Below are 19065 nucleotides of genomic sequence, written 5' to 3' on the forward strand. Positions count from 1 at the left end.
TCCGAGGTGTGTGACTATACCACAATAGTGGTAGCTGCTATTCTGCTATTGCAAAGGTCTGAGTAGGTGTAGCTGGTCCACACACAGGTGGGAGCTAGTCCAAGCGTTTAAGGTCTTAACGAGCACTCAGAAATCAATTAGGTCTCTCATGAAGAGGTGACCATAGTCTCAGGCTGGAGGCAATCAGACACCTGTATGGCTGATTTTCATAGCTTTAACACAGGGGTTTGTACCAGAGAAACTCCCAATTAAGGGTTGCAGGCTAGCATTTTTAAGCCTACAGCACCTGGTATTCCCAGGCGGTCTCCCATGCAGGTACTAACCAGGCCCGACACTGCTTAGCCTCCGAGATCAGACGAGATCGGGCACTTTCAGGGTGATGTGGCCGTAGGCTTTATGCTTCTCACACCACCTAAATGGTTTGTTGCCTGAGCCACAAGAGGTTTAGATTAACTCTAACACACTGACAGATATACCAGCAGTGTAAGGAGGAAGTAATTGGTTGGAACTTGGGAGATGTTGTAACCAATAAACAACCCCCACAAGGGTAATAAACCCACTAGTATGCCCCCTGTTGGGCCTATCCTAAAAGTTTAGGAGGTCAGTTTTTTTGGCTAAAAAACCTAACTGCACCCTTGTAATCTGCCTGTCAGATTCATGGCAGGCTGGCCCTAACTGGATTGAGCCTTGCTCAGCCCCCTTTTATGAGATTATTCTAGGGATTTTATAATCTCCTCAGAGGCCTGTATTTGCCTGCAGGAGTCCAACCAGACCCTCTAGGGTAAATGGCTCCTGTTTAGCTTGGCTTACCATATCCTCCCTGTCCTCCTTAAGCTTCCTCTACCTGGACTAGAGGGAATGACTGTGAGGGCGGGGGAAGGGCACTAGGTTCCGTTCGGACAAGGCCTTCTTGGGAGGATATGTCTTCTCTAGGGATAAGCTCCTCTATGTCAGACCTTAAGTTACGGACTGCCTGGCGGCTTCATGGAAAGTTTTTCCTTTCTCTGCCAAGTTATGAGGAGCTATGCCCTGTAGCGGTAGGAGACTGTTTATTTGGGGTCTCCTGGGATCCGCTGGGGGGTTTTTGCAAGACAAGAGATATACATATATGCATAATATTACTTTGTCCTCCCCCAGGACTGCAGGTTTGTACTGGGGAGGTGAAAGGGTGAGAAGTAAAAACCAGTCCTGTGCTGGCTGGCTGGCCCCAGAGACTCAGACCCTGAAGACCAGGACTCTCACTCCCTTTCCTCCTCCCTTTCCAAGGGGGAATGTACTCACTGCGCCCCGACCTGGATCTGCCTGCAGTCACATTTGCCTTCATCTCCTCCTGTCCATGAGGAGGTTTGGCTGGGTCCCCGGCTGTCGGTACCTCTTGTAAGGGCTATCCGCAAGCCGACCCTTCCACCGCCATGCTTCTCTCCGGCGTCCCTTCCGGGTTGCGCTGTGAGGCAAAAGCCCCACCTTCACTCAGAGAGGCTTGGAGCGCCATGTTTCCAAAAGTAGGAAGCAGTACCCGGGAAGAGAGAGCTCTTCGAATGGCGGCGTTTCTTCTGCACCCTAGCGATGGCATGCCTCCCCGCAGCTCAGAGCGCTGGTGCACGCCTGGGGCGACCTGTGAGTTAGACCCGAAGGCCTACAGGTTAGTTCAGCCCTCCCCGGCCTCCCTAAGACCTGTCTCAACAGGGGTACCTTCGACCCTCCCCGGTCTCTAGGTATTCAAACAAAACAAACGTGACGATGTGTTCGGGAGAAACACAATCAATACTGAGGATCAAGGGGAAGGGTGGGGACTTTTAAATTGTTAAGTGATTGTGTTTCCTGTGGGGAGGAGCCATCATCTCTCGGGTGCCGTCCTGGAAGGTGATGAGAGAAACATACGTATTGCGATATGGTCAGTCATCCATCTGGCGGATCAGATCAGATGAGATCTGATAAAAAGGACATGCTGTCTGTTTTCATCCGATCTCACCATAGAAATCAGCGGGGCTCTGACAGGTCCCACCCTGCTCAGTGAGCAGAGACGGACCTGTCATCCACCGCCTCAGCTGATATCAACGGATCGATCTCCCGCTGAGCTGGTGGACTCCGCTGAGCGGATCCGCCACGTGTGAAAGGGGCCTTACACACACACACACACACACACACACAACTTCATTTAAATGGGCTGCCATTGAACCACAGGTGAGTGAATTCACACAGACACTTTTTTTTTTTTTAAATAAAAAGCAGCACACGGTACTGTGTTACCATCCATTGTGGTTCACTGCATTGATATTGAATGGCATCGCAACACATTAAAGCACTTTTGGTGTGTTAAGTAACCCCAGCGCATTGATGCGATTGGCCCTCATAAAGAAGAATTAAGAAGAGCTAGCACTTTGCAAAAGTGAACTCACATCTTTCTTGGAGGACACCACCCCTGCCCCTCCCACATGTTCAGTCTTTGCATTTGGCCATTCTGGTCCAAGCACTGTTCCTTATCGATGGCTATATGCTCCCTCATATCCAGAACCCCCTCTTCATTAGAGTGAAGGAGTGAGGGCTCTAAGGAGGTGGTGAAAGAGTGTGGATCAGAGAGTATATCTTGCTGGGTGGGCAGTGACAGATTAAGTTGACAGTGTCTATTTTTTTATAGCCATTTTCAGTTTATGTGCTAGGATATTATGATTTGCCTTTGTAAAACCTGAAAATTTGCAATAGCATCCTTAGATTTGAACTTACTTGATATGAACATATTAAACCTGACTTCTCTCCCATTCTTAAATGACAAATAAATAATTCAACCTGAATGAATAAATAATTCAACCTGAAAGTATCCCTACCTTGGCATAGTAGTGAGATCTGTGTGATCAAATTATCCAGAAGGCTAAACTTGCATCGATCATTGTTTTGAAGCCTAAAAAGAGGTCTTGGGGCATAGTGCATTAGTTGCTCACTAAGGCCCCTTTTAAACTGCTGCGACTTGAAAGTTGGGTGATTTTGATGCAATTTTACAGTGATTGTGGTCGCAATTTCATGAAATGCCTGTGGTTCAAGGACTACTTTGAAAATAGAGCGACTTGAAGTTGCACAGATATGAATGGTACGACTTGTCATGTGACTTGCCGTCCCAAGTCGCAGGACAAGTCACACAAGTGTGAAGGGGGCCTAAAGATTTTTTACGTGATGTTACTCTTAAAAAGGAAAAACAGTTGCCTAGAGGCTGCTGTTCGTAAAGGTCAATCAATAATGGCTCTGATTATGGCTTTCCCATAGGAAGGAATAGGGCTGAAGCATACATGTGCCACATCAAGCACCTGTGCAAGTGAGGCCACTGAATAGTGGCTGAAGGAAATTATGTGCAAGAGGGAGGCAATCGGGATGGGAAATTAAAAGGTGCAGTAAGTGAAGTATGAGGGTTGCAATACATTCTCCAATATTATGCAATTCAATAGTAAGGCTGCATTCACACCTGAGCGTATTTTTTTCTTTCGCATTTTTTTTTGCCGTGATTTTGTACAGGTCAAAAGGTCACCAATGTAAAAAGCATAAAATTACTATAATCTGCCTAAAAAGAAGCTCATGTATTTTTTTGAGCTTCAGACATTTTGTTTCAGGTGACAAAACTCTCAGATGTGAACAGGTGTCAGTGAAATTAATAGTATTTTGCTTGTTGGGCGTTTTTTGGGCGTTTTTTCTGGCGTTTTATGAGCTGAAAATGCTCAGGTGTGAATGCAGCCTAAATTATTAAACAGTATGTACAAACAAAATAGTTGATGTTTACCAATCACTTCTTGATACTGTCGAATTACAGCCTTAGGGTCTGGGCCCAAGAAGACATAAAAGTCTAAGATTCCTCCTGTCGTTCTCCAAGTCAGGGCTGGAGCTGGCTGCAACAGAACATCTATAAACAAAACATATGGGCAACAGTAAGTTGATAGCCTCAGCAATTATCAGCGATCAACAGAATAGAAATATAGAAAATAATCAAGTGCTTAGAAGTAGTATAAAAGCAAATCACGCAGACAGCAGTATAATCACAGCTAGGTTTTCAGGAATTGTAATCTCTTCAGCTCTCACACCTGTATACCCGCTATGGACCAGAGCAATATTGACATTTCTGCTTTGGACTTGTTTATTCAGCAATAATGTTGTAATGCCGCTATAAACCTTCCTACCTGCACCTTGTTTTTTTTCTCTGGCATAAGATGTGCTTTGATCATGTACCACAGCCTACACAAAGTGCTTTGGGCCCCCCTGCCTCAAAGCACCACCCTAAGTTGAGGCTACGTGGCCTGGTATGGTTCAGGAGGGGGGCCTGGTATGGATTGGGGGGGCGGGGGCACCACGCCATTTTTTTTGGAATTTTTCATTGCAGGCCATTTTATTTTTTACATTCAGCTATCAGTGGGGAATCCCACTGACAGCTGATGACACATTGGTTGTTAAGGACGCGACAGCCACCCCCTCGTTCACAAACATGACAGTTACAGGTTATTAAGGATGCCTTGTTTCCCAACAACCAGTACACATTCCTTACATACCACATGCCTTGGCAATTACCGCATGCATTTAACTATTTATTTCCCTCAGCGAACAGAGTTTAACACCTGTTCATATGTTATTTAGCGAGCGTTCTCAGTATTTTGCTGTAAATACCGCAAAACCGTATAGTGAATTGATAGTTTCAGGGTCGCATGTGGTATCTAGGAAAGATTTGTCTGGACACCTACATATTGCATGTGATCTCGTTTGGGAATGGAGCCCATTGCCTTGCAAAAATAATTGTATTTGTGCAATCAAAAATATTTCACAAAAAATGTAATAAAAAATAAACACATACACACTTTTCCTACTTTGATTAGTGTTGTTTTTCAAATAGTTTTACTGTAAATGTCCACATGGTATTGTATAATTAGTCCTGCGAAGTTATTTATAAATGAAACCAAAAACGTTTTTTTTTAAATATTGAGCTTTAATTTTAAGTGGCACTAAAAAATAAATGAACAAATACAAATTCGAAACAATAAAATAGGATTTTTAATAACAACCTCCATATAACCCCTCCCATCAGGGAAGTACCTCAGTTTTGTAGCAAAGCAGTACGGATCCCATAAAGAAGGGGGGACCTCTGTGTCCCATGGTGTACTCCAAGAAAAGGATTTTACAGGTATGCGGTTATTAAAAATCCTATTCTCTTTATTGTACACCACTGGACACAGAGCCTCTATTCATTACATAGTGGGATGTCCCAGAGCAATGCTCAATATGAAGGGTGGGAGACACCGATCCAATCAGGCCGTAAATGGACAAGAAGCCCTAGACTGCTGCCTGCAGCACGCTACACCCGCAGGCAGAATCCTCATGTCCTCTCACATCTATTTAATAGAATTTGCTAAATGTATGGACTGAAAACCAAGTTGCAGCTTTACAGAGCTGAGCCATCGAAGCCTGGTGATGCACTGCCCATGAAGCGCTCATAGCTCTGGTCGAGTGCGCCTTAACAGAAGGAGGAATCTTGTTCCTTAAACCAGTGGTCATCAACCATGTCCTGCAGGGCCCACTAACAGGCCAGGTTTGCAAGATATCTGAAATACATCACAGCTGATATCATTTGCTCCTCAGCGATTGCAGTATTCTAGACTGCATCTCCAAGGTAATACATAAAACCTGGCCTGTTAGTGGGCCCTGCAGGACAGGGTTGATGACCACTGCCTTAAACCATAAGCTTGAATAATTACTTCTCCAATCCACCGAGAAATGGTGGATTTTGATGCCCTTCTTGGGACCATCTGGCAAAATAAACAAAACATCAGTTTTACGTATCCGAGCGGTTGCCTGCAGATACGCTTTTACGGCTCTCACTACATCTAGAGAGTGCAATAATCTTTCCTCCGCTGTCCACAGATCAGGAAAAAAGGAAGGCAAAACAATATCTTGAATCAAATGAAATGCCGACATAACTTTTGGTAAAAAAGTTGGATGGGGTCGTAAAACAATCTTGTCCTTGTGACAAATTAAATAAGACTCTTTACAAGAAAAAGCTGCTAATTAGAATACTCTTCTAGCAGAAGAGATAGCAATCAAAAAGGCCAATTTCCTGCTCAAAAGGATCAAAGGAATATGGCGAATAGGTTCAAAAGGTTGCCTCTGCAACACTGACAAAACCAAATTCAAATCCCATAGGCACAAGGAAGACTTGACTGGCAGATTTATCCACAGTACCCCCTGGATGAAAGCCCGAACTAGGGAATGAGATGACAGCGGTCTTTGAAAAAAGACTGAAAGAGTCGATATTTGACCCTTAATGGTATTAAGGGCTAATTTCATATCCACAAAGGCGAGAATCCGCAAATGGCGAGAATCCTACTTATGTCATACTTCTGAGGATTCCATTTCTTGGTTTCACACCAGGAAACATATGCCTTCCAGACTCTATAGTAGATAAGCCTGGAGGCTGGCTTTCTAGCATTAATGAGTGTAGAAAGCACTGGCCCCTAGATCCCTCGTTTCTTTAAAATGCGAGTCTCAGCAGCCAGACCGTCAAATTTAGCTTTTGTAATGAAGGATAAAACACTGGACCCTGCGATAGCAGGTTGTGACGAAGCGGAAGCTTCCAATGTTTTCTTACCGCCATCTTTATGATTTTGGTGTACCAGGGCCTTCTGGGCCAATTTGGAGCCACTAGGATTACAGGAATTCCTTCCTTCTTGATCCTGCAAAGTAGCCTCTGTAAGAGAGCGATCGGAGGAAATGCATTGATCAGTGAGAACTGAGTTCAGGGAATTATTAGAGCATCCGATCCACAGGCTAGAGGATCTCTCGTCCTGGATACAAAAGTTGTCGAACTTTCTGTTGAACCTGGAAGCTAGCAGGTCTACATCCAGGGTCCCCCATCTCTGGCATATTGCCTGAAAGACATTGGGGTGGAGAGACCACTCTCCTGGTAACAGCTGCTGGCAACTCAGATAGTCCGCTTGCCAGTTTTCTACCCCTGGAATGAAGATTGCAGAGAGACAAGGAAAAATGATCTTCTGCCCATGCTAAAATCCGATTCACCTCCTCCTGAGCGCCCTGACTGCGGGTACCTCCTTGGTGATTGATGTAAGCTACTGCAGTAGCATTTTCGGATTGAATCCGAACTGGGTGGCCCTGTAACCTGTGTGTCCAGGTTCTGAAGGCTAAGTTTACTGCCTGCATCTCTAGTATGTTGATGGGCAGGTTCTCTTCGTTCTTGGTCCAGGTTCTCTGGGCTGAAGCTTCTTCTAACACTGCTCCCCAGCCCATTAGGCTGGCATCTGTTGACACAACCTTTCAGGTGACTGGGAGAAAGGATTTTCCTTTTCTCAAGTTCTTGGTTTTTAACCACCAACTGAAGCTTTGGCGCACTTGTGGAGACAGGCGCATGGTCAATCCAGAGATTGGATGTTCCTGTTCCAGGCAGCTAAAGTACTGCCTTGAAGTAGTCTCGAATGAAACTGGGCGTAAGGGACAGCCTCGAAGGAGGCCACCATATTCCCTAGTAACCTCATGCAAAGGAGAATAGATGGCCTTTTGTTTGCCTTGACCTTGTGAATCAGGTCCTTTAGAGACTTGATCTTTGGCTCTGGCAGGAATACCCTGCTTTGGGCTGTGTCTATGATCATGCCCAAATACTCTACCCTTCTTTGGTCTTGTAGAGAGGATTTTTGTAGGTTCACAATCCATCCTAAATGCTCCAGGTATTTTATTGTGTTGAGCACAGCGTGGTCTAATCCTGCCACTGACTGATCTATCACAAGTAGATTGTCTAGATAGGCCGTTATTGCCATGCCCTCAGTGCCATGCCCTCAGATTTGCCAACAGAGAGGCTAGTACCTTTGTAATGGTGAATGGGTTATTGCGCAGAAAAATTCATAATACATAAACACTATTATATATCTCAAGACACATAGATAGGTGTATAAAGCAAGTGAAAAGAGTGATCAAAATAAATCAATTGATTCCACTGGAAAATAGGAGTCAAAAAGGAGAAAAAAGTGCGCTTATCTAGTGCAATAAACAGCTGCAAACTCAAAATGTTTATACAAACAAAAATTAACATAGAAAGAGGTGGAGTCGCGCTAAAAAAATGTGTGATAAATTATGTCTTATCCAATCATAAGGGACAAAAATAAATATAAAAAAGTCCAATGATGAAAACAATGAAGAAGAAAGTTCATATAAAAAATGTGATATAATAAAGAAATGTGATATAGCAAATAATGTGATCAGTTCGGTGAAAAATCAAATTCAAAAACAGCTATCCAAAAAAGTAAAGGAAATCTGGATCAGAGGATAAACCACGGACATGGATCACAGCTTCCTGGTATTACTGACTCTTACCAGATAGAACGATCCAAATGGATCAAGCGGCTGCATCACTCCTAAGGCTGTGTGAGTAGGAGAGCAGTGCCTGATGAGGTTCGTGTATCGCTTGATTGCTTGTCTGAGGATCGCTCTGTGGAAAGCCTTCATCTGCTGCACACACTACACATGCTGTTTGCGATTGTTATTTCCAGGGCTCTTGTAAGGATCAGTGTGTACTGTGGTGGTGGTGGTTTGTATGTGTCACACTGTTCGTTTGCCAGTCACTGGGGGATGATACATGCAAGTGCTCCATACAGTATCACACTATTTTAGTTCATTTGTTTTTCCCTGGATACTCTGCTGGAGGACCATTGGGAGGATCGCTTCAAGATTCCGATTCCCTGTGCAGCCCAGGTGTATGGCTACTTGCTTGGCTTGATCCATTTGGATCGTTCTATCTGGTAAGGGTCAGTAATACCAGGAAGCTGTGATCCATGTCCGTGGTTTATCCTCTGATCCAGATTTCCTTTACTTTTTTGGATAGCTGTTTTTAAATTTGATTTTTCACCGAACTGATCACATTATTTGCTATATCACATTTCTTTATTATATCACATTTTTTATATGAACTTTCTTCTTCATTGTTTTCATCATTGGACTTTTTTATATTTATTTTTGTCCCTTATGATTGGATAAGACATAATTTATCACACATTTTTTTAGCGCGACTCCACCTCTTTCTATGGAAAATAGGAGTGACAAAGTCCAAAAGATGAAAGTGCAGATACACTGCTAATGTGAGGTGTCCATTAATCCCAAGAGGAATGAAACTCCACCAAAGACAGTAGTCTGGTCTCCCAGAGCTCTCACCTCAATGAGGGCTAAAATCAGCAATCCATGTGAAATACCACCACGCATCAATCTCCTTGATATCCCCTGGTAAAGGCAGATGGAACACTGGTCCCTTAACAGAGTACCTAAATCGCTCAAGCCCGGGGAACAAGAGGGACAAATGGAAGGCCTCCAATAGTGTAGTACGTAAATAAACAGGGCATTAATTGAAAAACAGTTGCGCTTACTTGAAAATCGATAAAAACGAGCAAAAAATTGAACAGTGGCGTCCACAGCGCCTTCTCACGTCACTCCTGGTGCACGTCTGTCCACAGGTACATCTCTGGGAGACCAGACTACTGTCTTTGGTGGAGTTTCATTCCTCTTGGGATTCATTTTTATAGCCTATTTACATTTATTCACTAGTACCTTTGTAAATACCCGAGGCGCAGTAGCCACACCAAAGAGCAGAGCCACAAACTGGAAGTGGCGATGTTCTACCGCAAACCTTAACATTTTTGGTGAGCGGGATGGATAGGCACATGTAAATATGCATCCTTGATGTCTATAGACGCCATTAATTCTCCGCCTTGTAGGGTGGCGCCCACTGATCGAATAGTTTCCATTCGGAAATGGCGAATGTTCAGAAACCGATTTCAAAATCTTAGACCCAGGATGGGTCTGACGTCTCCGTTTGGTTTTGGAATCACAAAGAGGTTTGAATAAAAACCTGAACCTTGCTCTTTTAGGGGTACTTCTGTGATCACCCCTTGAGACAGCAAGTGATCCAATCCTTTGAAGGACGCTCTTTGTCCTTTTCTGAGGATTTTGCAAGTAACGCAGCGATTCTTCCTTCTAAGTTGTTTAGGGCTGTCGCCAAAGTGTCTTCAGTGACATATGCAGGCACAGGCACCACAGGAGAGGCTGCTACTCCTGATAATTGTAATAGCTGTACAAGTATGTCAGGTATTACAGGAGAGGAAGGTACCGAGCAGGCGCAGCTAGAGCCTCCTGTCTTAGGTGGCGATGCTTTTTTGTTTTTAGTCCGAGAATTTCTTCTTTGGGAAGACATATTACCAAGCAAAGCCAAGGTACCAACAAATGCATATACTACTGTGCTAGTTTAGCAATTTACCTATTGGTATGCAACTAATAACACACAGTTTCATGCTAGAGTGGGCGTCATATCTTTTTGGGAGTGCTCAGCCAACCACATGGAGATCTTACGTGCCCTTTTTACGCTGCTGTGTCCCTTGCAGGGAAGCTCCAGGCATGTGAGGCTGTTCCTGCCTGTTTGCCATCTATAACACGTGCCTGCGCACACGCCCGTGCTTGTCCAGGCCCGCCCCCATTCCTCTCCTATTGGAATTGGCATAAAGCGTGCCACCATGCACGCGCCCGTGTCCTAGGGGTTAATGCGGTATTCCAGTGTGATGGAGATCCCCCTGATACATGCCTGAGAGGAGGAGTAAGGCATCCGACTATGCAGAGCTTATGCAGCGGAAGGAGTGTGCTTGTCCGAGGGAACTGACACTGCTCTGGAGCATGGTGAGTCAGACTCGGGTCTTTACTCCCCCCAGTGGCGGCCAGAAAAAAAGACACCCATTCTTAAGAGGAAAGGTCCTTTAGTTTAAAAAACGTAGGACTCTTTCCTAACTCACCTTGTCCCCGCCGCAGGTTTTCTGTCAAGCAGAACCAATCTTCCCCCATAACGGCAGGGTCTGCGTGCCAACCTTCAGGGGTATGGGTTCCTACTTAAAGGAGACCTCTTCCCTGGGCCTTGTAAAAGACTCTGCCAGGACTTTTAGCGTATAGAGCGAAAGTTCTGGACCCTAGAGCCCAGTCCTCCAAAGAGACATTAAAGGCGACACCTCGTCTACGATGTACGGAAACCATGCAGTTTTGGCGTAATAGAATAAGCGTCTTGGATGGACCCGTAGTGTAGCTCTCTACCCTTATAGGGTTTCTTTGGCAGAGCTTCCTTTAGCACATCCTACTTGCGTAAAACACCTTAGACACTGGTTAAAAAAACGGGAGGTATTTCCCTGATGGGAGGGGTTATATGGAGGGGAACTGTCTTTAATTGGTTGTGCCAGTGTCCAATCACCTCTGGTGACCAAACAACCCACTATGTAATGAGAAGGGGCTCTGTGTCCCGTGGTCTACGATAAAAAAAAAAAAGTTAAAATATCAATGAATGAGACAACCAAAATGAAATAATAAATAACTAAATAAATAAAAGCAGGAGAACAATAACTAAACACGGCCGCAGATTGGGGGGGGGGGTTACAGGGAGGCTGTCCTGGCCGAGAGAGCACAAAGTGATTTGCCGCTAGCAATAATCGCATGCAAAATTCTGACAGGCTGGTTGTACCCAAGTTGATTGATTGGTCTAGTTGGGTACATACAGCATAACCATACATGATTCTAATCTCTATGGCTGGCTTAAAGGGATTGTAAAGTCTCTTTTCCCCCCCCCTAACAAACATGTTATACTTACCTGCTCGGTTGCAGTGAATTTGCACAGAGCAGCCTGAATCCTCCTCTTCTCGGGTCCCCACAGCAAGCAGCTTGCTTTGGGGGCACCTGAACCGAGTCACAGCTCAATGTGTCAATTCAGACATAAAGCCCTGCCCCCTCTATACCCTGATTGGCTAGCTAACTATGATTGACAGCAGCCAATTGTGCCGCTACTGTGTCTCAGCCAATTAGGAGGGAGAATCTCAGACGACAGACACTTGTGGACATTGTTGGACAGAGAGGGACCTCAGGTAAGTATTAGGGGGGCTGCTGCACACAGAAGGCTTTTTATTTTAATGCATAGAATGCATTAAGATAAAAAAACGTCTGCCTTTACAACCACTTTAAGGGAAGAAAAAAACTAGCAGCCGAAAAAAGCATCACAATATGCACTCACAGCAACCATGTAAATTCTGGAAAAAGCGCGACTTACGCGTCTGTACCAGATCACTAGATCTGGCCACTATATTCGACACCCTTGCGGTGGAGACTAGCGGCCAGGAGATCCATGCCCTGTGAGGCTCACCTCCTGCAAGGGAGCCGAAACACGCCAAGCACAAAGACCAGTCACCCTGGTCCAGCATCTGGAAACTCCAGTAGTCCGTCTGCCAGTATACCTGATGGTAGACAGAAGCCACGGCCGTGGCATTGTCCGGCTGAAACCAGATCGGACGACCTTGCAACCTCCTCGACCACGAAGAAAAGCATATAGTCTGATAGCCTAAAATAGTAGGACAATGAACGGTAGACAGCACCTGGTATTCCCAGGCGGTCTCCCACCCAGGCACTAGCCAGGCCCGACCCTGGGTAGCTACCGAGACGAAACAAGAGCGGGCACATTCAGGGAGGTGTGGCGACTCAGGGCCAACTGGACCCCCCAGGTTCACAACCTGTGAGGCTGGCATCCATCATAAACACTGACCACTGGAAGGAAGAAACAACTTCCCAGACCGAAGAGTCGGGGATCTCCGTCACCAATTTAGAGAGACTCTGACTAGGTGGCGCACCAGAATCTGATGATTTCAGAGACAAGAGATTTTTACCACCTGGACAGCATTTCCCCTGGAAAACCCAAGTGTGGAACTGGGCATACAGGGGCAAATCCACAAAAGAGATACTCCGGCGTAAGCCGTCGTATCTCTGGTTCTAACTTTGGAACTGATCCTCAGAAGCAGTTTTCCTAAGTTAGGCAGAAGATCCGACATCTGTAAGGGACTTACACTGCCGGATCTTAGGATGCAGTACCGCATCCGCCACTGGGGGCATTTCGAGTCGAAATGCCTCTGTTAGTATGCAAATTAGCACTTAGGGCGATCCTCAAAGCTTTTGTACCTAGTTTTTTCGCCGTAAGTGTTAGTTTGCCTGGTGTAAAACTAGGGCTGCTTTTACAAGGTGTAAAGTTAGTCACACCTTGTAAAGGCCCATTCAAGCGACGGCATTTGGTATGCATTCCCGAGGGAGAACTCCATGCCAATTTTCAATGAAAAAAACGGCATGGGTTCCCCCTCAGGAGCATACCAGGCCCTTAGGTCTGTTATGGGTTGTAAGGAGACCCCCCTCCGCCGCAAAATTGACGTAGGGGGTCCCCCTACAATCCATACCAGACCCGTATCCAAAGCACGCTACCCGGCCAGCCAGGAAGGGAGTGGGGACGAGCGAGCGCCCCCCCCCCCCTCCTGAGCCGTGCCAGGCCGCATGCCCTCAACATGGGGGGGTTGGGTGCTCTGGGGCAGGGGGGCGCACTGCGGGCCCCCCCACCCCAGAGCACCCTGTCCCCATGTTGATGAGGACAGGACCTCTTCCCGACAACCCTTGCCATTGGTTGTCGGGGTCTGCGGGCGGAGGCTTATCGGAATCTGGGAGTCCCCTTTAATAAGGGGGCCCCCAGATACCGGCCCCCCCACCCTAAGTGAATGGATATGGGGTACATCGTACCCCTATCCATTCACCTGTAGGCAAAAAGTAAAAGTTAATAAACACACAACACAAGGCTTTTTAAAATATTTTATTATTCTGCTCCGGACGCCCCCCCTGTCTTCGTTATTAGCTCAATTACCAGGGGGGGCTTCTTCTTCCACTCTCCGGGGGTCTTCTCCGCTCTCCGGGGGTGTTCCGCTCTCCGGGGGGGGCTTCTCCGGACTCCGGGGGGCTTCTTCCATCTTCTCCCCTCTTCCGCTCTTGACTCGGCGAACCCCGGTTCTTCTGCAGCTGTCCGGTGCCTTCTTCTTCAGCGCTGGCTGCCTGCTATGTTTGTGTGTTAGCTCGATTTCAAACAGGCAGCCGGCGCGGTCTTCTGTGACGTCAGGTTCTTCTGGTCTTCTGTTCTTCCTATGTTGCCTCGTCGCCTCTTGTCGCTGTAATGATGGAAGCGCGCCTTGCATCACATTTATATAGGCATCACCGTCCCATCATGCTCCGGCAGGTACCCACGTGGTGGGTGCACGTGGGTAGGCACCCACCACGTGGGTACCTACCGGAGCATGATGGGACGGTGATGCCTATATAAATGTGATGCAAGGCGCGCTTCCATCATTACAGCGACAACAGGCGACGAGGCAACATCGGAAGAGGGGAGAAGACCAGAAGACCCTGACGCCACAGAAGACCGCGCCGGCTGCCTGTTTGAAATCGAGCTAACACACAAACATAGCAGGCAGCCAGCGCTGAAGAAGAAGGCACCGGACAGCTGCAGAAGAACCGGGGTTCGCCGAGTCAAGAGCGGAAGAGGGGAGAAGATGGAAGAAGCCCCCCGGAGTCCGGAGAAGCCCCCCCCGGAGAGCGGAACACCCCCGGAGAGCGGAGAAGACCCCCGGAGAGTGGAAGAAGAAGCCCCCCCTGGTAATTGAGCTAATAACGAAGACAGGGGGGGCGTCCGGAGCAGAATAATAAAATATTTTAAAAAGCCTTGTGTTGTGTGTTTATTAACTTTTACTTTTTGCCTACAGGTGAATGGATAGGGGTACGATGTACCCCATATCCATTCACTTAGGGTGGGGGGCCGGTATCTGGGGGCCCCCTTATTAAAGGGGACTCCCAGATTCCGATAAGCCTCCGCCCGCAGACCCCGACAACCAATGGCAAGGGTTGTCGGGAAGAGGTCCTGTCCTCATCAACATGGGGACAGGGTGCTCTGGGGTGGGGGGGCCCGCAGTGCGCCCCCCTGCCCCAGAGCACCCAACCCCCCCATGTTGAGGGCATGCGGCCTGGCACGGCTCAGGAGGGGGGGGGGCGCTCGCTCGTCCCCACTCCCTTCCTGGCTGGCCGGGTAGCGTGCTTTGGATACGGGTCTGGTATGGATTGTAGGGGGACCCCCTACGTCAATTTTGCGGCGGAGGGGGTTCTCCTTACAACCCATAACAGACCTAAGGGCCTGGTATGCTCCTGAGGGGGAACCCATGCCGTTTTTTTCATTGAAAATTGGCATGGAGTTCTCCCTCAGGAATGCATGCCGAGCGACGCTGTCATTTTTTTTTAAAATTATTTGTTTTCCCGGCGCGCCTTTTTTTCACCCGTCGTAACTTTAGTGTCCCGTCGCAATCCACAAAGCCGCCCGGCGTCAATTACGTTCGCGCGATGCACGTCGGGAAAATGACGTCACACGCATGCGCAGTACGGCCGGCGCGGGAGCGCGCCTCATTTAAATTGTAAACGCCCCCCGGAGAGGAGGAACGCCTTACGACGGCGGCACTTAACTTACACTGCTTGAAATTTTTACGTAAGTGCTTTGAGGATCAGGCACTTAGGTAAAAACTTTAAGTCAGTGTAACTTAACTGCTGAAAGTTAAGTTACGCCGCCTGGCTGAGGATTTGGCCCACAGTCTCGAAGCCTCGAAGGAGGCTACTCACAGGCCCCGGACCAGCAGGTGCCCGGAGAGAAGACCGATTGCTTGATGCCAATACCTTCACCGCAGACTGAAAAGTCTGCAATCTCTCCAGGGGGAGAAGGACCTTCGCCACCGAGGAGTCAGGATCAACCCTAGATACTCCAACGCTGAGTCGGAACCTAGCATGCCCAGGATTTGAACCGTGGGTCGCACACATGGAGGGCAGGCTTGCTGCCACTGAGCTACACCTTTTGGCCTAAAAACGTTTAACACCCACCCGAATCTCCGGAATGAATGGGAATAACACATCCACTAGGCCGGAGACAGAAGCTGCTCTCAGAAGAAAGTCGTCCAAGTAGCCAATGAGGCAAAGCCTCGCTGTCCCAACAAAGTTAGGATAAGTGCGAGCTCCCAGCTGAAAACCCATGGTGCTGACGCAAGATCAAAAGGGAGGACCACAGGCTGAGAGAGACCCTCTCTCATCACGAAGCACAGAAAAAAATACTGAATTGCGCAAAACGGGACATGCATGTATGCGTCCCTGATGTCCGAGGATGCCAGGATGTCCCCCGGATGGAGCGCAGCTACCACTGAACGAATGGATTCCATGCGGAACTACCCGACATTCACAAAGGTATTTAGGGCCTGAGGCCCATAGAAAACCCCAAACATCTCGTCCTGCAGGAAAGGTAAAATTCCCCCGCAGCATAGCAAGTCCCACACTGCCCAAGGCAGACCGACGGGCCGGGAGAGGAAGACACGAGGAAAGAACTTTGTTCTGTGGATAGGAGAAAAACATATCTAGTACTCCGAAGAGACCACCTGGCAGACCCACTGGTTTGAGAGCAGGGAGGTTTCACCAAATTGTGAACCTGCAAGCCGCCCCTCCCACCTAGAGACAGGGAGGGAAGGCTACATACATTGGCAGGAATTTTTTTTTTCCAAAAGTCTTTATTTTTCCTTCAGCATTGACAATTATAGTAACAGAAGGCATAGACCATCAATGTGAAAAATGTGCGGGCGCAGCCGCTACAGCCTATCTAGAGCAGAAAAGAAAACATAGAAACAATGTGTCCTACGTAATGGATACCAACAAAGTTAATAACCGTGGTATACCATAAACATACTAACAGTCTCTCTGGCCACAATACAGGGAGAATTTACAGTTATGTTCCCCCCTAATACCTTACAGTTCGGGGAGAGCACTGCCAGAGTGACTGATACTCACTCAAAACTCCAGGCATTCGTGGAGGCGGCAATGGTAAACCAGGGACAGTCGAACAGCTTCTTCCGCCTACATTCCCTGATCTGGTCTCTAGTATCACTTATCTTTTAAGGCAGCAAAGTCTGGCAGTCAGCAGACTCTTTGTAACATGTTACGGGTTACTAGGAAGGGTAGGGGGGGCGGTGGGGGAAATGGTTCCGGACGAGAGGGAGGGGCGAGGACCTGGGGGAGGGAGGTGAAGCCCACCACAGCTCGGTAAGAAAGTAGGGTCAGGGGGTCCACGGTAAGTGTCGTCAGGGTCTGAGGCGGATGTAATCAGCCGTGGAAGTGAAGTGTATCCAACAGGCCCAGGTCTCCGTGAACTTCGCAGGGGTATCGTTTGATTGATGGATCAGTTCCTCCATCTCCATTGCCTTCTGGATGCATTTAAACCAGCTAGAGAAGGAGGATTCGGAGATAGGCAATTAAGCGGAATGCACATTCGTGCGGCATTTATCATATGCATAGCTAAGGACCGGCAATAACCTCTAGGGAGCGAATTGGCATGGTGAAGGAGGAATTGGGCAGGCATGTAGTCCAGAGCGTCAGTGGTTATCCGTGTGATGTATTTGTGGACTTCCGTCCAATAGAGTTGGAGTTTGGGACAGGTCCACCAGACGTGGAGAAAGGAGCCTGTCTCCAAGTGGCATCTCCAGCAAACTTTAGGAAGTGCGGGGTTGATCCTGTGTAGTTTGAGTGGAGACTTATACCATCTGGAGAGGAGCTTGTAAGCATTCTCCTGCGTCTGGACATTGATCGATCCCTGGTGTGCAAGCCTGTATACGTGTTCCCATTCCGTCTCCGTAAGGTCGAGTGAGAGATCACGTTCCCACTGTTGGTTGGAACAATGTAGTTTAGCTGTATGCGAGGAGAACAGTAAGCCATACGTGATCGATATAAGGTGCCTCAGCGGTGTCTTACTTTTGCAGAGGTTTTTGAAGGGGGAATAGGGCCTAGACCATTGTGAGCTAGGGGCCGTCCTGTCGAAGAAATGGAGAAGGACAGAATGGAAACTCGTCCCTACCAGTTTTGGCGGCCAATTCTGATTGCAACAAGAGGCGGCCCGAAACGAAAAATTGACCCGCCCGCACCGAGGCGTGGGGCCAGCACTCAGACAAGAAGGTGGGGCTCATACCTGGGAGGATGTCAGGGTTCAGTCTAAGGGGGGTCATGGAGCCATACCTGTCCGAAAAATCGTGCTTGGCACAAGCCGTCTGAAAGGCCATTAGGGCAGGGTGAATTATAGGGTGATCTTTACAGTCCTGCGGGGTGTTGCTCTGTGTGACCCATGGCAGGTGGGAGAGGGGAATGGGGGAGAATGACTGTTCCAGCCTAACCCAATTTTTCTTCTCCCCGTTAGTTGCCCAGTCGACAATTCTGGTCAAACCACAAGCCAAGTAGTATTTGTGTACGTCCGGAAGACCCAGGCCACCCTGCAGCTTAGGGACCGTGAGCCTAGCGTAGCTCAGGCGTGGGCGAGTTCCGTGCCACACAAACTTCACGCATGCCGACTTGTATGATGAGAAGAAAGCCGGGGAGAGCCTGATGGGGACCGCCTGCATGGTATACAGTACCCGGGGAAGGATGTTCATTTTGACCACTGCGACCCTGCCGAACCACGATAGGGGTTTTGGGGACCAGTCCTTCAGGTCTTTGAGTATAGTGTGGAGCAGTGGGGCATAGTTAAGGGAGTATAGGTCCGCTAGAGAAGTCGGGAGCTGGATCCCCAGATACGTGATGGCTCGAGCATTCCACTTGAAAAGGAAAATTCAACTGGCACAGGTCACACAGAGCTTTGGGCAGGGAGACGTTCAGGGCAGACGATTTGGAGAAGTTGATTTGAAAGTTGGACAGTATCCTGAAGTCTTCGAAATCTCTCATCAAGTTTGGGATAGTCTTGAGGGGGTCCCTAAGAAAGAGGAGGATGTCGTCCGCAAATGCGGCGATCTTGTATGTCTTGTCACCGATGCCAACGCCCTTAATCGTCGGGTTAGACCTGAGACGTCTCAGGAAGGGCTCCAGGGAGATAACAAACAATAGGGGGGATAGGGGGCACCCTTGACGGGTCCCGTTCGCAATGGAGAAGGCGTCTGACAGGTGGTTGTTCACTCGAACCCTCGCTGTGGGGCCCGCGTATAGCGCGGAGATGTATTGTAGCATGATCAGCGGGAGGTTCGCGGCTTGGAGGGTTGCTTGCATAAAATCCCACGCCACCCTGTCAAACGCCTTCTCCGCGTCGAGGGATAGAAAAAACCCTGGGGACTTATTGGAGGTGAGCCAGTGGTGAACGTTGAGCGCTGTGAGGGTGTTGTCCCG

General features: G+C 48.0%; 1 protein-coding gene and 1 non-coding gene across 3 annotated transcripts in view; both read right to left on the reverse strand.

Annotated features, from left to right (window-relative positions):
- LOC120919155 (lysosomal alpha-glucosidase-like) overlaps nt 1-19065 on the reverse strand; it is a 273064-nt gene that overhangs the window by 198292 nt on the left and 55707 nt on the right. For both annotated transcript variants that reach the window (XM_040331191.1, XM_040331192.1), the window contains exon 6: nt 3767-3886. In XM_040331191.1, the coding sequence (XP_040187125.1) occupies nt 3767-3886 (120 nt within the window). The remainder of the gene's footprint in view (nt 1-3766; nt 3887-19065) is intronic.
- On the reverse strand, nt 275-393 carry LOC120919745. Its single transcript, XR_005744674.1, has one exon. It is a non-coding gene; the product is annotated as a 5S ribosomal RNA (ribosomal RNA).

This window comes from Rana temporaria, chromosome 12 (assembly GCF_905171775.1).
Source record: "Rana temporaria chromosome 12, aRanTem1.1, whole genome shotgun sequence".
Taxonomy (NCBI): domain Eukaryota; kingdom Metazoa; phylum Chordata; class Amphibia; order Anura; family Ranidae; genus Rana; species Rana temporaria.